Below are 25725 nucleotides of genomic sequence, written 5' to 3' on the forward strand. Positions count from 1 at the left end.
TACGCCACGTCTGGAAAATGTGACAGTTCCACTCTCCTGTAATCCTTTTGTGGCGATGGTCTTTTTTAGACCAAGCTGGTCTCGGTTCTCGGCAGTGTTTGTTAGGTTGCAAATGTCGTCGCAAGCGAAAGAATCCGGAAAAGTGGCGGCTAAAACAGCGGGCCCTACGACGGTGTCGTGTTTGAAGAGCGAACCACCGATGAAAATGCGAGCCGTCACATTTGTGCGAAAACAAAACTTTCTAAAATTCAACCTAACCCTGCCACAACAACAGCTCCACAGCAAGTTCGTGGTTTTCACGTGCTTTGGGGCCAGGTCTCCCTGGTGCTTTCACTATCGCTCAACCCTTTAATTTGTTGGCTGTATGTTGGCGTTTGTTGGAAGTAAATCCTTGTTCGTCGTTAGGGAAATGGTTCAGCGTTGCAACCTACTTGAACGGAGCACTGAGATTGAGGTCGATTCGGTCGAAGCTAGACGTTGCGCTGGCTGTTACATAAATTAACAACATAACCATCCCCTCATGAAACATAACTTCAGTACAATTCACGTTTCATCAAGTAATTTAGGGCGGTTTTAAGTAAATTGATAGAACCGCCTCCGAACACATAAATATATGTGTGTTAAACTGTTTTCAAACGCAACATGTGGGACCACCTTTTAGCAACAGCAGCTCAAGTGTGGCGACAAATCGGTGCATGGGTCGCGCAATGTAAAAATAACTGAACTGAAGCAAATTGGATTGCTCGGTTTGGTTGCTCGGCCACCACTGTCGGTCGGTTTTGGGTGTACCGACTTCAGACGTGGCCACCGCTGCATTTTCTTCATGCGCCGCAACAAACCACGGCTCTTCGTTCGTCCACAGCTACTGTGCCACATTCCTCATTCGATATTTCTCGATATGCTGTCGTCTGTTTTCTGCTGCTGGTCTATGTGTGGCGCGAGTGACGATTCCGGTCGGTTGAAGACATTTCCCGCTGCGAGAAGATTCTGCCTCAGAACTTCCCTCTTGGGTATCACCACACTTGGCATCTATCCATCCTCACGGTGCACTCAAGCCAAAGCCTTCAAAAAATTGCTTAGGAATATGTTTATAAAACGCTCCATATACATATCTAATGAACGGTGGTGCCACAGAATTTGTTTATGTTTCCTCTTCCTGCTCGCGCAAGGCGTTCAATCTGCTCCCATGCTACTGTTTTCGTCACCACCAGGGGTGCCTATCAGTTGTTGGCGCTCAAGTACGTTCTGCTCCGACACACTCGACGGTCGACGGAATCAAAACCGCAATGGCTAACCGCCAACGTTAGCTGTTGCCGCTGCTGCGCTTCCGCATCTGCATTTAGGATTAACCGCCCGAACCGATGGCACCGACCACAACCGACGGTTGAGGGGAGGACCAAGTTAAGCATATTCCGGTGGTTTTGGACGAGAGAGCGACCGCGCTCGGAATCTCGGATGCCCACTTCTGACATTGCTGACACATATTTTTATGGGTATTGAGTGTTTTTCCCATAGACCTATAAGGGTATACGTTGACGTCTGTTCCTTGTCGTTGTCCTGCAATGAGAAACCATAATCACGAAAGTGTATGAATCAGGTTTCAATTGTAACAATGACTTTTTGTAAACTTCTGCTGTCATGCTATGACATTCCGGTGACGTTTCGTCTGCCTGAAAAGCGCGGAGAAAATTATAATTTGCTCTTGGCTTGCTTGGATTGGTGATTGAACAGTTACCGCGTCTTCTTCTTTGAAGATTGCTAAGTTCTTTTTGGGAACCACTTGAAGCTCCAGTTCCAGTAAAGCCAAACTGTACTTCCAAACCGAAAAGCAGAAAAACTAACATTCCTTTCGGGGTCCAAACCTAACGCGCCCCGTTGGAGAAAAGTATGCATCCTAGCTCCGTGTACAGCCCTGGGGGAAAATAAAATAAATAAATTGTAACAAATAAACAAACCCGCTGGTGTGCCACTGGTGCGGCGGTACGACCGATATTGCTGTGAAAGTAAGCTGGCTGCAAGGTTATGACGTTTACAAACACACACGTGTCGCGTTGCGTAAATCGGGTACCCTGGGCGGAATACTCGCCCATTTCCCGGCCACCAAACAGGAGCTGGAGCTGCGGGAAATGCGGCCCCAGTGTGTATCGTCCAAAGCCTTCAACATTGTATTATGGGTAAATGATACTAGCGACGATCTATTAGGCGCCAACGAGCGAACGCGGTGCCGTTGGTGGAGAATGGACAGCAAATAATCCAATTTATGCTATATCAAGTAAGCTGATATATTCTGTCACTGATTAAAACTTGGACGAAAAGAGCAGGAAATCAGCACCACAAACGTCAAAGACCTGTTCGGAATCGCAATCCCACGCTCAATTTGCAACGCCAGTGGTTTGTAAAATACCCTCTCAAGCAAAGCGCCTTTCGAACGGGCTGCCCAAAAGAGATTAATGTCGTCGATTGACGGGATGGAATCCGCCATTCGGCGCCATCGAGATCCGACTGCTTTCTTGTGATTGCGCATCGTGTCCGTGCTTGGTTTTGGTCCGGTTTCTCGACCTGTAACTGCGGAAGTCACAAGACGGTCGTTTGAATTGATAACTATTTTCACCGACAGCCCGCCGTGTGACCCACATTATATAGAGAACAACTGATCGATGCTTGCCACTGGGGCGGCCACTGGGGCGCTTTCAACGGAGGGGTCTCCATTTGTGCCGCCGCCTGTGCCCCCTGTGCTGGATGCGAATGGAGTGGAGGGTTGATAAAAAGTAAACCAGAACTCGGCCAACTTCGTCACACACCGCAACCACCACCGGCAGGAGGTTGCTCACCACATCCAGCACACAGCGCAGCGAAATCGCACACCAAAACGGGAGCGCCGCGAGAGCGACACGGATGCATCGTCGGGGCACCCCCCGGAGGCTGTCAACTGCGGATAGTAAACAAAAACAAACCAAGTGTCATTCTCGTTTGGGGCACGTTTGTTCAAAATGGACTTCTTGGTGCGCTCCGCTGTTGTGTAATAACTGCGAAAAAGGTCATAAATTTGGCGGGTGGCATTTTGTAGAATCAATTTTCAAACGTCACCAATCGCGGATGACTTTCAACCCCGTCAAAACTAGCACTCGCGGCCACCCCAAAATTGGGTGGCACAAGGAAAAGCCACCTAGCCCCCCGTTAACGTTCGACAACATTTCTTCATTACCGTTCATTAACACTCATCAAACATTTGTCATCTGCTCCTCCGTTGGTGACCTCAAAAAATCATCTTTTTTATTAGGGGGTTGTCTGTTGGTCTATGGTGGAGTGGGGGGAATGGGCGGGCGGCGGTGGTCAGTATCTTTTTAGGTCAGTGATCGTATTCGGGCGGAGCAGCAGCATCGCTCCAAGGCGAGAGGAAAAATGGTGAATAAAAAATGAACGTCAATATATCGTGTCGGCCAAAAACGGGCCGGCCGCGGTTTGTTTTATCACTTCTATTAACGAAACTAGATCACCTAGATCGGGCGAGGAGTACGCGAACCGAAGGGAAAAGAAAACACATTGCCCGTCTGTCTGGTACACACAGCACAGCCTCACGGGGAAGGTTATCATCGCCCCGCCGCGACGCGCGCGAGACGCAAGACCTTCGCTAACGGTGTTAACGAAATCAAATAAATGTGTGCGCCATTTTTCAGTGCCACACACGCGTTCTGCTCGAGAACGTAGTGTGCCCGCAATGAGTGCGCGCCACCTCCTCCCGAAAAACCCTTGGATGCACAACGGTAGCGAAGCAGCGATCGAATTTCGTAACATTGGCACCCAACAGTCGTTTCAAATCGTCCCGGCAATGTTAACTGTGCAATCCATCTAGCCGGTGGGAATTTTGTCCCACCGGATCCCACAGATACACCCACCGTGCCGATTGTGGAAGGCCCGCTCGTTGCCTCTTGGGCGATAAAAATGGTGACCCATCGCCACCGCGGCGTTGCGCTCCGAAGTGGTTTTGGGAAGAAGAAGGCAAGGTTTAATATAGTTACACGGGCTATAAACGGACGGAAATAGGTCGCCCGCGCTCCGGTGCAGGTTAGAAGTCACAAAGTACCCACCCAGCCGGCGGTGGTTGCTGCTTCGGGCCGCGTCGACACGTTCTAAACTTTGCGGAACGCGGATGCTGCAGTCGCCGCTTGGTCACGCAAATGCGCTGATGAATTAATGTGTGAGTGACGCTCAAGCTCAAGACGTTTTCGTTCCGGAATCCGGTTTTCGGTCCGCTGACAGCTAATTTGGTTTCATTTAAGTATGCTGCAGTCTTTAGACTTTTATGCGATTCTCATACTTATGTAATTCTTGCTCGGGCAATTGATGGACCTTCCGGATTTCGCTACAGAAGTCCTCGATCCGAGATTGAGGTTCGTTTCACACCCAACTGCGGACCTCATAAACGTTTCGTCGGCTGGGTAAAGAGTGCGAACTTAGGATTATCGATCGATCAGATTTTATTACTCCTTCCGTGAGGAAGGAGCATCGACTGATCCTTTGAGGAGCGCAGTTTCGAAATGATTCAGTAGCTTGCGATTAAAGTGGGGCTTAGATTGTTGGCGTTTAAACCGGTTTACAAACTGCAAGTATATTTATTGGCAACCACTTTACGATTTGTGTTCAATATTTTTCAGTATAGTTATCCACCGAGATCAGGAACTTTCTCATTTCGCCTGTGGAAGGCGTTCCTTTTTTTTCTAATATTCCCTGGTGAACTTCTTTCTAAATATCCTCTTTTTCATTTTTATACTTACAGGTAAGGCAACATGGCATGAGTTGAAGCCAGTTTCTACTCCAGCCGCGAAGAACATCAAAACTATATTTGTGAGTAGTGTTTCGCTGCAACAGCCTCGACCGTACTAAGGAAATTTTATTGCACCTCGTGAGTGATCGAATTTGCTATTTCCATACCTCATGCCGGTCCTTGAGCATTGGTCGGAACACACAGCCATTTTCTCGCTCTCCTTCAAAACCGGACCATTGATGCGCGGTGTTCGTAGAAGTCTACTGCCATTGCCAGACCAACCGTGGTCGCGTTCACTCTGCTGAGTGTGACCAGAAGAATTAATCCTTCCGTTTGCAAACTGAACCAAGTCCTGTGCAATCAAGAGACCACCAGGTAGCAAAATGAAAGGTAGCAAAACGCCGTACCATTCTCATTTTTCTACCAGCCCGAGGGGGAAGGTTCCCTTGCCCTGGGTTGAAGAAATGACCTCCAGATTGAGGTTTCTGTTTCACTGCTAAAAGCCCACGAAAAGGGCACCGTTTGCTGCCAATGGACGCCCGCCGGGGTAATTTTGTGGTTTGTTTTGATGCTGCTGTGTTTGCGTCGAGACCTCGTAGGACCTCGCAGGACCGGACGCGTCTTTTCGTGGGTATTGGTATACTTATTAATTTTCCTTTTCCAGGTTTGTGTTTTCGCCCGGAGTTGCGCACCGGGCCCTCTGTTGACCTCAACAAAATCAGCAAGAGATCGTAAAGATTGAACCTAATGGAAGGCCAGACCTTCGCATCAAGGTCTTCCGAAAACGAAAAGAACACCACAGAGAGAGAGATAGAGAGAGTCCGTCGTTCATGAAGTAGTTCTAGGGCACAGGAATTTTTAAGCTATGCGATCGACATCTAGATCTGCCGTGTTCCTTATTAGTTTCCATGTTCACGGTAATTTGTTGCCAGAATTCAAGCTGGCTCGCCTGTTCCGCATGTCGTTATCAGCTACTATACCTAGCATCCGGAAACCACATCGGCGTCGCATGCCTATGGTCCGGAACGGAACCCCCGCGCTAGCGTCGAATTCATATCGTAGTTTGTCAGATGTTCTGTGATCCTTCTGACGCTCTCGTGTCGAATCGGAAGATCTGTACCCAGCCAAATAGAGAGCGAGAGACACGGTGGTCTTTTCTTGGTGGGCGACCTTCTTCACAGCACCGTGACCGAGTACCGTACGGCACTTACCACACACAACCCGGGCCCGGGCAGCGGAAAGGATCGCCTCCATGGGTGTGACCAGCGTTTCCCACAGACCCTGACGGGCGTGGGCTCTCTTTCTCTCCAGTGGTCCAGGGAGCTGTGGGCTTGGATTCGACCCACGGATTCGTTCAAGTTCGTCAAACCACACACAGACACAGACTTCCCTTGCCTATCTTCTTTTCACCCGCACGCGGCATAGGCTACCTACAGCAGAGTGTCCGAAAAGAAGAGGCCCAGGAAAGAGGAGCTGCGAGGTCTCCGCCGAGAAGCATCTCGTATCGCGGGTTCTTCCGTTCTCATGTTTCCCTCGAGAGGCCTTCATTGCCTGTGTTTCGGGCGACGGCGTCGGCAGACGGGCACTGTGTCACTGCAAACGATCCTTGGGTTCGATCCTTTCACGTGACACTCCTCGATCGACGTGGAGTGCGTTTCAGTGCCTCACGGAGCTTGCCCCGTACCACATTGTGTCGTGCGTAGCGTGAACTGTGCGTGGATACCTCTGGACTCTGGATGGCTCGCGGTTCGGCTGTGTCAATCTTCCTTCCAGGAGCACACGCCCTACGTCCGCGATTCAATTGATACGCCACAAGGTCGGGGGAAGTTGTTGGCCAAACGCGCGAATTTAACGGCCGTGTATCGGCCGCTCGGCGTTCCGTGATAACTCCCTGTTCTGTTAGCAACAACAGAGTGGCGAGAAGCAAGTTGATAGCGCGCGCAATCTGGTGAAGTCCAAGGGCATCCGTGGCCGGACCGGGCAAAATTGGTGGTGACCAACCGAGGTGTGTTTTTCTTTCTTTTTGGCGTACCCTGCGTGCCGCACACAAGCTTTTCCTTCTCATCGTTCCTCCCTGCACCGAAATTTGTTGACAGTACGTGACCACGGGCCGAGGTTTCCGGTCGGTGAGTTGGCTGTTCCTCCGTCCGTCAGTGTCGGGAACACTTTTTGTGCGTTTACGATAAGATTAAGAAACAATCAACATTTCCACTAGTGTGTGTGTGCTTGTTGCGGAGTGAAGAAAACAGTGCAAACGTTGATGCGCCTCTCAGTGGCCAGCGGTCCAACGGTCCAAAGACCAACGGTCTACAGTGCCTGAACCACCACCAAACTCTGCCAGCGGAGAGCAACATAAAATGAAGTGGTGGTAAAAAGTCATCTTTTTTGTGCTGTTAAACCATTTCTCCAACGCGCTCGGTGTGTTTGGCTTCCGTGACACGACCAGCGGATGCATCGGAAACGCATGTGGCGCTGAAAGTTCGCATCGCATCGTGTTTCGCCGTTCTTCAGATAAGCGGAGGCAAGGCCGCCATGTCGCCGGTACAGGCAATGGAGTTTCTGTTGGTGCATCCATTCAGGTAAAATATCTCCTCACCGAGCAGAGGTAGCTTGGTGCGCCTCCAACGTGCCTCAGCGGCTTGAAATATTGCCTCAGTAAATTAGAAAGTCCAAACTCCGGAGATCTGAAATGTGGAACTTCAGCCCCCGCAATGGCAAATCCTTTTCCAAGACGACATAATCAAAACAACAAAACACACAAAATAATCCAGCGCGCCCCGCGTCTCGTGTCCTTGTGGACGGGCGTCTCTGGGGAATGCCCGTTTCCTCGGGCAATTGTTCGACGAAGAAAAGCGATTCTTCGAAGGATTTCACCGATGCGTTTCGATTATGAATTTAAACAACGTTCCGGTAGCGCAAACTGCGCCCACGTTCCTCCCTCCCTACCTCCCTCCCGCACACAACACAAAAAGCGAACTGTCTCTGATCCTATTTCGGGCGGTCCTTTTGTGTCCTGCTCCGTGTGCTGCTACCGGATTCCTGGGTGCCCGATCATTTTCCGGAGGGATTAGGACCGTATTTCTAAACATCCATCAATTGGTGGGTCCTCCACTCCCCTAGCCACACTGGGTGTCGGCCACGTTGGAAGATTCTTTTTCCCTGCCCTCGCAGGACGCAGGACCGAATCTCTAACTAATCCACTCGTCCGGCCGGAGGTACACACAAAAAACGTGGTTGTTCACACGAGCACCAACACACACAGCATGTCGTGCCTACGGATAGCCTGCCGCGACTGTGTGTGTGTGTATTGGCCTCGCATTACCGGCCAGGCAGCCAGGTGTTCGTTTCGTTTCCGATGGCCAGTCTTGATGGTTGTCACCTTTTGCACCATCGTCTTTAGGATTCAGAGTAGCCAGAGCAACAACGAAGACCGATCCAGGTCGTACTCCCGGAGCCATCTTAGATGACAAGATGACAATCGCTCAGCTTGTTCCATGTTTCTCCGAGTACAACACTCGCATTTCGGCTGGCCAAATTCAGGATGCTTGTTCAGGTATAGAACAATACTTAACATAAGTGGCTAAAGGTTGTAAACTGCATATCGCTGCCATGTTCCGTAAACAGTTTAATAACCGTGAACCGTCGTGCAGTATTTATCGAACGTAACTCAACCCAACCCCTGGCTTCCATCATGACGACGGGCCGACGTCCCCCGCGCTACCTTCCATGGAACAGCGTACGGGGGTTTGTTTAACAACTAACGATAATTTAAGGATGTTTGCGTGCGCCGCAACCCCTTTCGCTTGACTGTGTGAAAATCATGCCATTAAATTTTCGTCCGTCAATACAAATGCGCCCTTCGTGCGCCAGCATGTGGTACATAATTATTAGAGGGATACAGGCTCAAAGTACGCGCCAGGACGGACTGAGAAATATGGCCTGTGCTCGTACCGCCACACCCTTTCGACAGTTATTGTCAAATGAGTGATCATCGAGAGGGTGTGCGTCCTTGTGCGTACCCCAAACTACGTACACCGTACTGAGCGGAAAGCTAGAGTGCGTAAAAGGATCATATAAGGGTTGAAGATGACGGGCCAGGCACAAAAACGTAAAATTGGGTGGTGTTTCCCACGCAGAGCCTAACCCTTCTTACTACCACAAGTATCATGTGGCGACGCGGAAACCCAGGCTATGTTACTTTACACCACGTTCACAATAATTGACTTTCCCGTGTGCAGTAAACTCTCCTCTTCCTCTATATCCTTTAGAACTTGTTGTTGCCCTTGCCCATTGCAGAAATTATAAGCGCAGTGTAGGTAAACGGAAATATGAATCGCACAGTTGTTTGTGAGATTGATTTCGTAACGACGAGTGCACTAGAAGTTAGTGGAAGGGCGGCGTATAGGGTGAGCCATTCCTAGAACACCACACTATGTGGGCTTCCACAATAGGTGGAAGCCATTCACATTTAAATCTCCTTGCATAAAAAGCAAATTGCTTCCGATTGACAATTGGACGTAAAATCGTTCATGCCTTCATTTAGACGCATTTCGAACACTCGCAAAAGAATTCATCAACAGATGGCACACCAAGTGCCATCTGTTGAACTAAAAATAAGGCTGAATTCAAACGAAAATCGCGATAAAAACTGTGACTACAACATCGATAAATAATGGGAACCTAATAAATCCTAAATTACCACCAAAATATAAGATAGTCTAAAAAGTCATCTATTATTTTCACGGTAGATGCCTTTAGTGATCGATATCTCGGGAAGTATCGATCGTACAGTTTCACAAAGCTGGATTCACAAAGAAGCTCGATGTTTGGGCGCCACCATATTTTCACCAAAAAACATGATGGCTCGAATTTCCATCTGGGTAATTTTGGCCAAACGGAACGAAATCGACCCATTCCTTAAACGGATGGGAATGAGAAATGGAATACATACGACAATACTGCTTGAAAACGATCGTGATCTAAGCGTGGTGAAGCATCTTAACCGGAGGCCAAACCGGCACTAACGGCCAAGAAGATTCTACTGGGTATATGGTGGGACTTGAAAGGAACCGTTTATTATGAGTTGCTTCCGTGTAGCCAAACACTAAATTTAGATCTCAACTGTCAACAACTACACCGTTTGAAGCTACCAACTGACCAGAAAGGACCAGAATCGGCAAAAAAAGGACCAGAATCGGCTCGCCAGAAAGTCCTGGAGACTGGTTGGGAAGTTTTAATGCACCCGCCGTATAGTCCGATCCTTGAATCGAACGATTAACACCTTTTTCGCACATTACAAAATTTCCTGAGTGATGAAAAACTTAGATCAAAAAAGGATTGTAAAAATTGATTGCTCAAGTTTCGCCAATAACGATCTTTTATGACAGAGGCGTTCTGAAGCCTTTAAAAAGGTAACAAATTTTCCAGGTTCATGGTTCACATTTTCCCGTTCATTAAACGCATTGAAATTGATACTACCGATTTCGGTTAGCAAATTCAGATTGTGGGAGATTCGCTTTTTTCATCTCCCCCTTATTATGACTCCAGAATCGTGGAATATGACATTTCGATGACACCATGGATCACATTCACCATTTATACGATACAAAAAACTGCGCATATAACGCGACACAGTAAATGTCATTCAGTTGCGTTACAAATAAAGTAAGATCCCTAGTGTAAGCAAAAATATCGACCGGCATGGCATATCCTGCAGTTAAGAAAGAGGTCGAAAAAATGTCGCGTTTCGCAACAGACAAACCGCCGCCGCCGCCGCCGGGGGGAGGTCGTTTGTTAGGCGCTTGCCGAAATTTGATAACCTCGGAAAACGAGCTCTCCAAAGCGCGTGTTTTTGCACGCAAGTGCGCTGCCTGCGCGTGTTTGGCCGGGTGCGCGATGATATGCCCCCGGTCCCGTCCCAGGCGAAGCCATCATTCCGGCGGGCGCGCTTAACCTTGGCGGGCTGGCGAGGCGAACCGCAGAAGAAAAGATAGAAGACCAAACGAGTAAGACGCGGCTCGGAGTAAGAGAGCTCGGAACACGGAATCGGACGGAAGAAGACTCAGTCCGTGCTGCGCGGCGCTTATTAGACTGCCTCTCGGCGCGTCTGCCTTGGTATATAAATATATATATTTTTGTCTCTTCGCTCTCTTCTTCCCGACGGAACGGAAAAACGGTTCTCTGCAAGCGCCGCAGCAAATGATTGTTGGCGATTTCTGCCCGCAAGAATCTTTTCCCCGTTTATCTCCCATTCCTTTTTGGTCCGGCCCGCAACCGGCGCTATACGTGAGTCATTTCGGTGGGCGCGCAGGGGATGCAAGCGACTGGCGATGGCCACCGTCGGCCCCACGGTGGTTATTGCTGATTCCCCACACTACTCGGTTACTGAGGAGATGTGCTTTTCGGAGTGTCCTTCGATGCGTTTGTTGTCCCCTCGGCTCGTCGGTGCTGACGATTCCTCTAATCGTCGACACGATTCCCGAGCGAATGATGTGCGAATGGTGATTACGTGGCCGGCCTACGTCAATCTGTGACACGTGGGCGACTGCCCATGGTGCCCAATGGCTTCATGCAACAGTTTCTCGTTCATTTCCAAGTACGAAACGCAATCCAATTTCGTTATCAAAAGTTTTATCGTCGCCCAAAAACCCGATACTCCACCCCGAACGCTGGAGGAAAAACCGGCAGCTCCTCGGATCGAACATCGAACCGACGAAAAACTGCTCGTTGAAGGTCGTTCCAGCGTCGAGCTACCAATTTTGTTGTACCATCCCTGTGTGTGTGTGCTGTCTTTATGTTGCGAATGTTCGGTTTATCGAATGCTTATCACTTTTTCGGACTTCTTCCCACACACTTGTTTCGCGTTGGGGAAGAAGGCGCAAGGACGCCCGAGGTTTTGTGTTTTTGGGAGGCCGAGGGACAACGCAGAGTTCATAGCTCGGCCGCGCCGTGTTCGTTGACTCGGGTGCGTGTGTGTGTGTGTGCTACGTGCCCATGATTTCTCAGCATCATCAGTCAGCCAACCCGTCGTCGTCGCCTGCTCTGATCCTCAAGGTTCGTCGTACGCTGACACTACAAACGTCATCGCGCGTGGTACCAGCCTTCAGTCCACTTGTTAGCCGACCAGCAACAATAAAAACAATATCAAACATGTAACTGACTGAGAGAGGGAGAGACCATCAAACCTTATGCTCTTATTCTCTTATTCTCTCGTCTCTCGGTTGCTTTAACCTCGCCCCGTCGTGTTCTCGTTCTCGAGCGTGAAGTGGCGTGTGTTTACTTCCGTCCTTCAATCGCCAGGTTCCGCACTGGCTCTCGCTTCGCCCTGCTCGCTCCATCCTGCTCTGGCGCGTGTGCACGGCCAAGCGGCCCGTAACCGCACACAATCAATCGGTCATCACCGCGTCTCTCTCACGGTGCGTTTGGCTCTCTTCGGTTGCGGTCCCGCGGCTCTCGCATCCTTGGACGGTCCGCGCGCGCGAGTGTTGGTTTGCTAATTTTGTCTACAATTTACAACATTGTCGCGGTGTACCGGAATTGCCCGGAATTTAAGGAGGACGAGGGCGAGAAAGAAGGAAAAACAAGACTCTGAAATTGATGTCCTTTCCATGTGAAATGAATCATTTTAGTTATGAGATGACTTCTGGCCGTATGTTGTGGCACACTGACGGGGCGATATCGCGTCGTTGTTGGGCGGTGTGTCGAACACCCCGTTCCATGAACTCGCGTAACCTTCAACGTTGACAATCGATTTACTCAATTGCTCTCGTGGCTCTCCGCGCGCTCTCAACGTGGTGTTCTTTCCGATGCCGTCTGAGCAGAGCTTAGCCGGCAAACAAACCGTTGTCCTTGGAGCTTTTCGGACTCGGACCCCATGTACTATACTATCATGATATAACCTCGCATTTGAACCTGTGCTTTCCTCATAATTACGCGCGCTCTCGCTCTGCCACGCTTCCTCTCTTTCTCTTGCACGGTGCTAGAGAAGCTCACGCTGTTGCTGCCCTTTTGGTGGGTGAGCGCTTGCTCTGCCCGACGTCGTCCTTCGTACTCGCGGATGACCTTTGGTGGCCGCCGTAAGCCGGAGGGAAGGGCAATCCCCCTAATCGTTACTCTTCACACCTGCTCCGACCGACCGTTGATATTGCCGAGGGATGTGCTTGGGTTCGTGAACTCTGGAGGCTAAGCTTGTAAAATGCGATAGAAGAATTTCCCGATCAGATAATCTGCGTGAACATGCTGAAAGTTTGAATGAAGTAGGTGATTTCAGCAAATCAATAGAACTCATACTAGACGTTAGCCACATAGAAATGGATTGCGAAACCTTCTTGAAATGGCTTCGCTTTCCTTAAGGGGATTGTGAAGGTCAGTGTTTAATAATTGTTTATCTTTTTGATGAAACGCTGTCCCCGATGCTTGGCTCGTTATCAACAATCGCGTTCTAGCATCCGTTTCGAAACGTATTGCCAGGTATGCGCATCCTTCGATTAATTTAGAAATTCGAGAATGTGAAGACACGAGTCTTTAGAGCAACTGAGCCAAACTGGTGCTCTACACGGAGGCAAACAGTGGCTGGTAGCACTGAGGGAACAGATGTACGACGAACTCGTACGGTCGCACCGGGTTCAAGAGCGCACAAATGCGACAACGAGAATGGCCATGGTTTAGGGGGATTGAGAAAAAACCGAGTCATACCGAGGCGAAAAAAAAGATAATTCCACGGGAATGAACGGCGTATGCATACCGCCGCACACACGCGCACTCGCTACTGTGTTTAACGGTGTGACCGACCATGCGATAATGATAACACACAACCAGTAATAACTAATAGGAATTGCAGCAACAAGAGAGAGAGAGAAAAAAAAACGCGAACGAAGCGACCCGCTAAGAAGAGCAGATTGGCCTCTCCGAGGAAGCGCGATATCCCGCATTCCATCTCTTTTGCACACGCCGAAGCCACTGGTGGTGAGCAGCGAGCTCTCGCAGTTCAGAGACTTCGCTCTCGCATCGTGAGCGGTGAGCGTGAGCGGTTGATCGGGAGAGATCGGCACTTGGTCAGGTTCGTTCGTCAGGTTCGAAGTGTCGAAGTTACGTTCAAACATCGGTTGCGATTCTCAACAGGCAAGGAAAAATTTAATTCTAACATTTGCCGGAATCGGACGCGTATTTTGTGGTGAGCACGTGCGTGTCGCTCTGGTCGGTTGGTCCGCGTTTCGGTGCGTCAGATCGGTCGAGAGTCGCCCCTTTGTGCGTGTGTGTGTGTGCTTCTAAAAGGTGCTTCTTCATAGGGATAGGGATAGGACGAACGAATCCTTATCCACATCCCATCCCAGCTACCTTTGCCTTTGATCCCAGCAAAGCGAGTGACAGAGACACACTCGGTTCATCAGCAGTGGTTCCCATTCATGGTTTCATCCGGTTCTTCTCCGTCCCGACCTTGTTCTGAACGGTTCGGTGTGGCCAAACCCTTAGCTTAACGTGTGTGTTACTCGCAGATACCCGTTGCACAGAGAAATATCTGACCAAATGTGTGTGTTGAACGACCTCCGTGTAACGATGTTACAGCCATTTTGTAGTGCCTGCCGAGTGAGAAACACCCTGTCCAGAAAAAGGGGGCTACGGAGAAGCTGGAAAGCTGCGGTGCGGGAAGAAACCGTCGCTCCAATATATCGATGATGAATGTGTGCGCGCCTCGCGGTGTGTGTCTGTCGTTTGATACCTTCCCGAATCACGGTGGCGGCGGTTCCCAGACCGAGAGAAACGTCAAATCCGAAGTCGTCCCCCTCGTCGCTGGTCAGAGGCACGGGGCTAAAACCTTGAAAATTAAAGGGAAAAAAGGGAGCAAACTATTATCATAATGTGTGTGGCGTGTTGTGTGTGCAGTGTCTTCCTGGTGTGCCGTGTGCCTCTGTCCGCAGTAATATGTTGCTGCAACGATGACGACGGTTGTGTAGTGGTGGTGTGGCGTGACGATGGCCCAAACCTGACTTGATGCTCTCTCTGTCACGCTCTCCATGCCGCCTGCGCTCTCTTTCTCTTCGTTCCCACCCCTGCGCTGTTGATCGTTCAATTTGTCCCGCAGGATCATTCGCAAGGGGCTACCCCCGAAACATGAACCGAGGCTTGGCGTCCCGTTCTCGTCCGTTCTATGCCAGTGACAGTGTGTCTCTCTCTCGCACGCTCTCCTCGCTCTCTTTCGCTTTCTTTTTCCAGCTCCCATACTCCCTCTGTTGATTAACAACGATTTCTCTTTTTCATGGTCCCTTCAACAACTCGCGCTCATTGAGTTCTATTGATGCGGGTTAGATTTAACGAAAGTCACACACATGCACATGGCAGATGGAATATCCTGACGGCGGCAGCGGGGTTCACCTTTGTGACCGCGGACCATGTTTTTTTCCATGCCACAAAGAAGCCTTCATAGATCAAAAATTTAAACATCAGGAAGTGTATCCAAGTGCACCTTGAATCGTCCGTGCAATGACAGGCTCGTGGAGCAATTGTTAAAGAAGTTCTGGTTCAGACTGTTGGAGACGTTTGGTAATGCGTTTGTAAAATCTTGAACCTCCTGAGCTATCAAAAAATGAGGACATTCTGTGGTGAACAATAAGAATTCCATGAAAAAAGTATCCTATACTTCCGTACGGCATCGGTTTCTGTATTATGAGCATGACCATGGATGTTGTCACGCATGGCAAAGGTTGCTCGGTGAGTTCAACTTCACGCGGGCAGTGGCCGACCTATGCGTTCAAGGACATTTACCAAAACAGAAAAAGTTGTTAAGTTGGTTAAGATGGTTGAATCATATTAAGCAAAATCGAGAGTCAAAATAGTGAATGGTTTAATAATGCATATTTTTTGTTGTGCCTATTGTTTCTGGGGTGCAGCGCTTGGCAGGAATGTGAGAAGCCATCATCCAACACAAATAATCAAGTGCGTCCGTGGATCGAATCCATTCCAGCGAAATTCGTGATTTAGTTTTTTTTTTACAAAACCCCGGTTCGAGAATCGTACACCCGATATTGTGCAATCTCAGTAAAATTAACAATAGCAACGGGGAGGGTTTGTGCGTGTGCTTGTGTGCGAGAGATTTGAAGTGAAGGGATTTTCGCACATGTCGGGTTCGATTCCGGTTCCGGTGGTGTTGCTGCTTGCGTTGCTGGTCAGATGACTTCCGAGGAGACGAACTGGCTTAGCTACTACACTGTGAGGTACTAGAAGACACACCTTAACTGTTCAACCCAGCTATGCATTGGTTTTGCGTACCATTTCATTATCTTCAACCCATCTTTCCGTAGCATAAAGAGTAATGTATTCCCCCTTTTTTTTTATTGTTTCCCTCTTGCAGATTGCCGGTAGTTAGTGACTGTCCGGCAGGTCAAACTGCTAGAGTTACATCAAACCTGCACTCATCCAGTAGCACCATGGCAAACAGCAGGGTGCCCTCGCCCCCGCTGCCGGAAGTAAACACACCGGTGGCGGAAAATTGGTGTTACACTCAGGTAAGTTACTTTCCCATGTTCCGTGCGGGGAATAGCTTTGATCCAATGCATTTCCATAGGCTCTTTAAAATCGTTCAAGTATTTCTTGTTGAGGCGATTGATAACGAATAATCTTCGAAGTGATGGAGGTAAATGATGGAAAGGATGGCGATTGGAAGCGGCCATCCCCCTTTCGCCGTGATCGTACGCGATGTTCATCGGCCCAACCTATTAGTGCGCCTCAGTGTCGTTCGTAGACTTTTCGTCAAGGCTCTTGGAGGCAAGTTCCTTCACGCCACGGCTGGGAGAGAATGTCAGAGTCTCACAGACGGAAGGACCCTGACAACGCTCTCGTCAAGCGCGCCGGTGGGGTCAACATCATCGGCCAACCGTTGCGGTGTTACCTTCTCTTCGTGTACCACAGCTACGACGGCGTACGATTATCGTACGCTTTGCTCCACTAGTTCCCTTGTTCGCGGCCTGATAGTCTCACAAGACGCCGGCAGCACCACCTTCTTAAGCATAAGCATGCCGACGATGCGCGGCCTGTCTGCTACACGGCGACGTGCCTGGCTGGGGTCGTTCCTTGTGTGTGGTGCCCCTCAAGTTCATTCCGTTGTGCGCGCGCCGCCGCCGTGTTCAACTCTTATTTCCGTGAGTCCTTCACGCGATGGCAATGGCTCTTCTGGTGGAACCAGAGTGGCAGAAAAAATGAAAACCCCAAGATCGCTCCAACTGGCTGTGAACTCTATTTGGTGCAGCGGGGTCATGGCGCGCAGGAAAATCGCGAAACAGTGATACAATAGTTTAATTCACCAAGAATTATACATGTCAACTGTCAGCACTATCAGTAAAGTATTCCACTCTTCTTCTTGGACTCGTAAATCTAGTTCTTAGCTAGATTTCTTAGAGGTCTAAGTTGAGCATGGTAAGCAAGTTGTCTAATGAGCGCCCATGCTGGTTGAAACATGGAACCAGTACAGCAGTGAAAGACGGACTACCAAGCGATACCATCTTCGGTCTAGGATGTGTAAAAATAGAGTTTTCCACCATGTCTTCCTGCTATGTGTGGCCACTCAGTAGAACATGCGTCAGCGCAACAGTTTGTATCTGTCACCAGATCGTAACTATTTTGTACCCATCGCACTAAGTAATAACTTTAATTTTCTTCCAAAAGCGGCACTGTGGAGTTGTGTAAAACCATCTTGATTTGATGTTTTTGCCCAAGTTCCAATTTATTATTCAATTGACAACAAGTGAACATTCAGCAAGTATAATTTTGTAATAGAAATAGAAGTTTGATGCCACATAATTTAAAAACTAGTCAGATATTTTTGGTTGTTCTTTTTTCCCAACGATCGTCTCGGTATCGTCTTCATCCGTAAATTGGTATTTCCCTCTATATAGTACGTGTTCGTTTCGGTGCTGCCAGACTCGCGCCGGATACGGGGTTCTTTGGGTTCGTTGTTCGTTAAGAATGTCTCGGTCGATGCCCATGGACCCCATCCGCGTGCGCGCCCGCCCGACGGACGGTTATGCTCCGCGTAACCATGTTGCCATCGTTCGTAGGGTGTGGAGTCTTCTTTCTTCACATTCTCAACGAGAAACGGACCCCGGGGGATCCCTTTGCGCCGGGCGGCGGGAGTGCTGCTCGTTCTGGTGAACCTACACCCGTGTGTGTGTGAAGACATTTACCTCACAGTCCAACATATATCCCCCCTTCGAATCGGTGGCCGGTTGGTAGCGAGCGGCACCGACCGACTAGAAATGTACCGGCAAACGATACTCTGAGGTGAGGTGCCTTGATGACGATGGGGTGATGCTTCCCTTTCGCCGTGTGAAGTGCCTTCGATATTCAAGGTAATTCGTTGAACTACACACCACTAACTGGTGACGGGAAGCAAGAGAAAAGGTAACGCAAGAGAGTGGATGAAGTGTCTCTCTGTGTTCTCGAATATGGCTAAGAATCTTTTATTTCGAGATCGTAAGACAAAAGGTTTCGACGCCCTTGAAGGGGTCGTCGCAAGATATGTCAATTTGCCAGCAATTGAAATGAACACCAAATTTGTATAATATGTTGATTTTCGAATGTGACTATATTGCGACAGAGTAATAGTTATTATGACACCTCTGTTAGTCCGTTCCATTGCTTCTTGATTTCCCCAAAACGATGATGATGATGGGGCGGTGATGATGCGTAAACAGTTCAACAACCCAGACGGCGGATTCCCATTTATCTCTGTTCGCGAGGAAAACGAGAGAAGGCGAGAGAATGAAAGATTGGGCGAAGAATAAGCCAACGAGCCGCGCCGACAAGTGGAACCGTCTCGCGAGTAAACATCTTCCTGCGCCGATCCGAATGACGAGTTCCAAAAATGTGGTATGGTTTGGTTCGGGATATTTGCGATAACCACCGCCATAGCCGGGCCGGGCCGGGCCACGGCCACGGGTTGTTGCCACTTAGCAAATTTTCTTCCACCCAGATTTTGTGCCTTCATTCTTTGCTCTCTCCGTGGGTGACCTCCGTGTGATGATCAGCGATCAGCAGCCGAGAATATGAAACTAACAACCCGCCGCTCGTGTGTGTGAGTTGGGGAACCGTAATCGGCATCCCATCCCATCCCTCTGGTCAGTCGGGGTCGTCCACCGTCGATCATCGGCCTCCCCGGGAACAGAGCGCTCCATCTTTGACAAAAGTTTCATAACATCGGGTGCTTCGGTTAATGGCGCTTGCGTCCAAAACTTCACAAAAAATCGAAAAACCCTATCGTTTTGGGCGGAAAGAAGTGTCCCTACGCACAGGAATCCTTGCCGGTCGGTTGCCGAGAATGGGACCAGAAGGCGGTAGCAAATGAAAGAGAGGCAGGAAAGTGTGATTTTGTGCGGGGTACGATGGTCTTTTTGTGGGGAACGTTTCCCGCGGAGAAGTGGGTGGTCGCCAGAGGAGGAGTGTAGGGGGTTCTGAACTCTGTAGGAAGAGCACGCTCAGAAGCGAGTCCAACAACTCAAACAAGGAACGCGCGAGAGAGCGAGAGAAGGACCCAGAGAGAGATACAGGTACACGCGAGATGGGGATCGACGTCACTTTTCAAGGCCGAGAGGTTTTTGAACTACTGTGCCAGTGGTGGCGGCGGCGGCGGTGGCGGTGACGCGTCATGGCCGCTCCTTCTTCGTTGCCTGGGGGGAAAACAGGAAGAGGAGGACGCGGTGCTGCAGGTGGGCCCGCGATGATGGGGTGCTAGAAGCAACTTGTTTGAGCAACATCCCCAAGTCCAGGTTCTGCTTCAGAGACTCTCTCTCCCGCTGCGGTGGGGGGCGGTCAAGCGTTTTGTGCCAGTTTATTCACCCAGCCCACCACCCAGTGGGTGGGTTTCGAAAATTAGAGAACGATTACAATTGGGGCTCTGGCGAGAGAACGGGAGAGAGCGATAGGGAGAAAGCAGCGTGGTGCGATTCCACCTCTTTAACGGCCCGCGACACGTTTGATGCATTCTCGGATGTGTCCGTTTGTGTGTGTGGCTGCCGTGCTATAATATCCTCCTAATTCTGGAGCCAATTGCTGTTCAACATATGTCCGTACTTTATGTTAATGTGGTTAGTAAACAGGTAGGTTCGTCGTAAGATCTGTAAAAACACGGTCCGACTTGTGTTTTTTTGAAGTCTGGAAAAAAGGTATTGGCAACCCAATAAGATAGTTCTTTTTATGTCGATCTTTGAGTCACATTAGTGCCATTAACCGGAATAGCAGTATCCCCTTTTGCATGTCCTTATGGAGCAAAAGAAGGCGCCAGAATGAAGACATCTTCCCGGGGGATCCCTTTGCGCCGGGCGGCGGGAGTGCTGCTCGTTCTGGTGAACCTATACCCGTGTGTGTGTGTGAAGACATTTACCTCACAGTCCAACATATATCCCCCTTCGATTCGGTGGCCGGTTGGTAGCGAGCCAGACATGTTCTGGTAATGTTTGAAAGTTCTGCTTTAGGCTCCATTCTTCTTGAAAGTCATTACATATGCTCCCTTATCCTTAAAAAATCAAGTAATAATGAAGCATCAACAAATGATTCATGGTTCAGAATGATTCGTGCCGTATTGCTTGCTTTGGAACTTCTCTTCTATTGCCCAATAGAATTCTTCTGTTTAGAGATCTCCTGGGTTTGCCCAAAAGACTATTTTAATTAATGAAAAGAAGAGGTAGAGATGTTCCATTCTGAATTATTTTATAACCCGTCATGGGCAGTCCAAAAACAGGAAAACAACTTTATTACCTGTGACACTTCAGAAACATCTGTGGAAGGAAAATTACCTTAACCGACGTGTGAAAGGAAAGGGACACAGTTCTTGCATCGAGCAACATCGAACATACGTCGTCGTCTTCATCCTTTTGAATCCAGCGTCTTCTTTTCGGTGTGAAGTCACCAATAACTACTTTGTCCGAACACTTCTCTCCGAATGCTTCGAAGTGAATTTATATTTATTTTTTTCTGTCGAGATGGTTCCACATTTCTGGTGGTCAGCAACCTTCTTGCTTTTTCCTGTTCCTCTTTCAATGCCTTTAAACTCTTTCAATATATTCCTCTTCTGTTGAACATGATATTTCGTCGCCTCTATCCATTCGCTGGACTTAAACGCCCACTGCGCGGTTCTCCATTCCATGCGTCATTGGTAATTGTGTGCAAAATTAGCTTACGGTCAGGGAACTTAGCTCCAACGGTTCTTGAGAACTTTAAATTGTGCATCTTATCGTAAAACCAAAACTTATCAATAGTTTTCTTCAATTTTACAATTGCAACGCTCTGTTGTGGAGCCAATAATCGTCTCTTGCATCATAACGTGTGGAGTTGACGATTAACGTATGTGTGTTTCATATTAGACACATGCGTTCATCATATTTACATTGCAGATGTGTGTTTGTGTGATGTAAGCAGAGAAGTGTTTACGTTTTCCGTTCGCAAACTACCTCTCTACTGCTGCTGATATGCGATCCGAGCGAGGAGCATGCTGCAACACCCATCAGACACACAAACACACAAGAAGATGATGCTTCTGAACTGATCCGCGCGCTGAGTTCAAGGTTAATCCGCGTACTTGACGGCGGAGGAGCGAGACATGCGGATGACAACAGAAACAAATGTGCAAAACAGGAGGTATGCAGGTTCCGTCGCACTATCTGAGACACTATGACCACATAGATTTCACAATCACACACAATTTTGACACCAGACCACAAGTTTAAAGTCGCCATTCGAGGCCCGTGAGGATTGATAGAAGTAATCGAGTATAAGGATGGACCTAACAGCTGGTTTAATGAGGTTTTAAGCGCCACAATTTGAAGTCAACTTCTTTATTTTACTTACTTTTTAAACGACATTAGGAGGTAGTATATCGGTTTTGCAGTGAAACGGTTGATTTGTGGGGAAAAAATAGTTTTTAAATAGAAAAACAACTCTATTGATTCACCTGAAAAGGTATTAGAAAGGCTTTTGTTTTCGTTGATACTTTACTTTTTAAAATTTTCTCGTTTTGTTCAGTTGTAATATTTGCGTGGTAGCGTAACGCAGCTGCGCGATCTTTCTTTTAGGGATTAACGGACCTTTTTCGACCGTCTCGGTTCGCGATAGAAACGTAAATTACTCCGCAGCTCTTTAGCCACACACCTTCTTCTGCTGGATCGGCTTTTTCTTCTGGGCCGAGGTAATGCCAGAAGTGGTCCGAAGAGCTAAGAATCTTCAAATAGATCATAGATACCCCCAGTACCCCTCCGGCTGGCTCGTAAATGGGCCGCGCCGATGGTTAATGAACTTTTCACACCAGACGCTCTCCCATCGCTGACCGTGAAAAGCAAGGAAATTATGTGTTTTTTTTGCATTTTCCTGTTTTGCGAAAGCCCGTTGGGCAGGGCACCGTAGACAGTCGCCGTAATAGTGGAAACTATTTTTCTCATCTTCCCGGCCGCGAAGAGGAAGAGGTCGTCGATCTATGGATTCGTTTCGCTGCCTTCTCGCCCCCAATGCGGAGTGAAGAAAGATGGACGAAAGAACCAACAATTTCCGACTTGCGTTAACTCTAGCTGGCCATTTCATCGAAATCATTTCCAGGGCTACCCTGCCCGTTACTGACTCTGGTCTGCTGGTGCCCGGCGCGACTGTCAGCGGAGTGCGTCGCGCCTCGCGCACGTTAAGAAAGCGACGAAGAAGGTGCGCGCGCCTCGCGAGCCTTTTCCAGTTACTGCCCGAGCGGATCTAATCACGCCCAAGAACGAACATGCGTCTTCGGTGGTTGTTGTAGAGGGTGCTTCTGAGGTACGTAGTCGAGCTTTGTGTGCCCGACCAGAATACTAAACACCGCGGGAGGGCATCGACCCGACCAGACGAGCTTCTTCTTGATCGTTGTGATTGTAGCTGCGCCTCAAGCCTTCGTCGGTCGGCCCAGTCTTCGCCTTTCGCCGGTCGCCTTTCATGCGTTATGGAATTTTGTATCTCATAAATCCTCTTGAGCTCGTACGGTACAGTAAATACATCGATTATGTCGATATGATTTAGTTATCGGCAAGCATCAATTACGAAAGGAAACTCGAAGAGTTGTTTAGGAAACCAAAAAATAAGAAACAAAAAGCGGAAGTATACAATATCCGGTCTCTGGGGGTCGAGCAACGGCAACCTCCTATATCGAAATTCCTTTTCCCAGTCTTAAAAAGTTAGCATTACTTATCTTTTTTTTTTGTTACCTTCCTATGTGTGTTCCTTCGCACCCTCCAACGAAAGCCTCCTGGAACTATTAGCTCTGCTGCCAAGTAGATGTAGGGAGTTAGGTTTTTTTGCCTAAACAATAAAAACTGGATTCCTTCTCTCTCGGATGTAATATTGGCCGACATGGATGGCGCCGTGCACAGAAGACACCCTGCGTTGCTCAGCTATCTTTCTCGTTGGTCCGGAAAGCAGGAAACCCTTCCAGTACGGTGTGTTTCCTCTCGCCACTTTCAATGAAAATAGAAAGAGAAAAGGCATATTGTGATTATTTGTCATAAATGATTTCTATGATTTGAAGTTAAGAAATTACAAAATACAAATTAATGCTATAGATAAGTAGGTTAAGAAGCTTTCAAGTATTTTATGGATTCCCAAATTCTGAGCTTTCACTTCCAAATGACTCTAGTCTTGGTTATGAATCATTTATCAATGTCAAATAAAGGCCATTATGAGAAGGGTTCTGTGTCAGGATTTTTAACCCCTGAAAAGATGATTTTTGTGAATTACTATTGTGTTAAATAATAACAAAAAGCAGTTGTCTGGCTATTCGCCGGTGTCGCTAAGAGACCACTCCATGGACACCTTTTTCAGTCAATACTTGAGATAGGAGCCGAATCGAAGAGTGTGTTGAAGGAACCCAAAAGGAACTTTTCAGATCAATTCGAAAATTGGAACAAAAGTAGACAAAATTAGTATATGTCTTGCATAGCTTGTGGATTATTTTAAAAGTAATGAATTAGCAGAATAAAGAAAAATTTTTCGAGTTATTCGAATTCCCGTTATTTTTTAACCACAGTATGTTGTAATATATTTGTTTTGCTGAAGAGATCGGAGAGAACTGAAAGTCGTAATAGACATGGCAGAAGTTTACGAGAAGCCATTGCTCCCGTTTTGAGTTTAGTTTAATAAATACCTTGTGGTGGTGTTTATCGTTTATGGATCCAGTAAACGGAACACGATTTGATCCAATTGACGGAATCAGCTGGAAGTTAGTCGTGGTTTGGTTTGGATCCGGTGCGTCATATATGATCAACGGACACCAATGCAAGTGCCAATCGTATGTACAAGTAACTGAAAAAGGTTCAAAATTCCTTTGAACGCGTAAAAATTACTCAGCTATTGTAAGATAAAGTCTAAATGCTGGTAAAGGTTATATCAATAGTTGAAACAGAGAAAGGAAAAGTCCGCGTAACAAGCGAAGATTTAGGTTTGTTGCAAACCCCATTCATCGAGACCTCTTCATATTACAACATATAGAACAATCTCAATTTGTGTACCATTCTTGACCACTTCCTTGCCTGTTCCTTATTATAATCGCTTAAGCATTTGCGATTGGATAAAGTTTTTTTTTGATTGCCAGGCCACAAAGGGCGCGGCGAACCATTTTCACGATAGATGTAACAGTTTTGTAAAACACTTCCCGCCCAAAAGGCCGCCGCCGTATGTGTGCATAACCACATTTCACTTCCTGATATTGTGCTTTCGCTACACGTTTTTTTTCTCTTCCGAGATTCAATCACGGTTGATCACCATCACCCACAACCACCGCTGCTCATGGTGCATTGTTGGTGTTGCTGGTACTCTCACTTTCTGATCCTCTTGCGGTGGTGATACCATCGCCGGCCCGCTGCCGCCTCGTCGTCGTCGCACCCTAGTCCTAGCCACCGCCGCGACTACACCAAGGGTTTTCGCTGTGTTTATTTAAATCTGAAATAATCAAAAATAATCATGGGCCACTCTCGGGCCGGCCGGGCTTCCGAAAGAGAGGCAAACAGAGTGGCGGCGGCATCTCCCCTTCGCGCCGGGGGTCGGTTGTTGTAAGCCGCCGCGCGCGGGGTTGTACTTTCCACGGCTACAATTTCCCTCAAACGATGTGTTCCGGTTGCTGGTCCCACGCTGCTCGCCTCCATTTTTACTTCACGCGGCACAGGCACAAAACAAAAAAATGGCGCCCGTCTCGGCGGCCGGTCGGAGGAAAATGGAGCCAATCGAGAGCGAAAGTGAGGAGCAAACGCCACCATCACACCCCATCATCACGGCACAGCGGACGCGCGGCGACGGACCGTTCACTTTCGTTTTCACTTTCGGTTTCGACTGTTGTTGGCCGGGCGCAGTCCGGGACGGGCCGGGCCGGTTTGTTGTGCGTCGATGGCGCGCGCGGCTTTTCCGTGTCCGCTGAGGAGCAGCGCGCGAGCCCACGAGCGAGTCCCCGTTCTCCCGGTCGGGAGTGTGACCCTTCTTTTTTCAGGCTGTGGCGAAAGCGCTTACCGCGGTGCTTCCGGCATGCCATGAAAACTTCACAAACGGAAAGCACCGCACCGCTCTGATCCAAGTCACCCACTCGATCTGGTAGCCGTGTGACGTAACGATCCAATTGCCCTGGCCAAAATTTAGTCCGAACTAAACGCTCTAAATGCTCATTTGTGGTAGGATCTTCGTATCTTTTATTCTCCTAATGATCTGATCAACGCTATTTTACTTGAAGTGATTAAACAATTCGGCACGACATTTTTTTCGGGATCAACAAGTAGTGGCGTGGATGCCTCTCTTGACTAGTCCATGAAGATCACCTTATTACACTTCGGGACTCGCTCAGAGATAATTTCCAATATTACAATCCGAAATGAGAAATGAAATTTAGAGCATCATTTTTATGGCCATGGTCTTTGATCATTTATTTATTTATTTAGTTTCAAATTTAATCAGCGGACGGTGTAACAAGAGAAAAAATATTA

The 25725-nt window shown here is 48.4% G+C and overlaps 1 protein-coding gene across 3 annotated transcripts in view; it reads left to right on the top strand.

Annotated features, from left to right (window-relative positions):
* The window catches only part of LOC128272331 (protein roadkill), a 76634-nt gene that overhangs the window by 42936 nt on the left and 7973 nt on the right, over positions 1-25725 (top strand). For 2 of the 3 annotated variants that reach the window (XM_053010119.1, XM_053010120.1), the window contains exons 1-2: positions 15839-15975; positions 16113-16266. In XM_053010119.1, coding sequence (XP_052866079.1) covers positions 15932-15975; positions 16113-16266 — 198 coding nt within the window. In that variant the 5' untranslated portion in view covers positions 15839-15931. Of the gene's footprint in view, positions 1-15838; positions 15976-16112; positions 16267-25725 lie in introns of those variants that run through there. The other variant, XM_053010121.1, reaches the window with a different exon arrangement.

This window comes from Anopheles cruzii, chromosome 3 (genome assembly GCF_943734635.1).
Source record: "Anopheles cruzii chromosome 3, idAnoCruzAS_RS32_06, whole genome shotgun sequence".
In the NCBI taxonomy this organism is placed as follows: domain Eukaryota; kingdom Metazoa; phylum Arthropoda; class Insecta; order Diptera; family Culicidae; genus Anopheles; species Anopheles cruzii.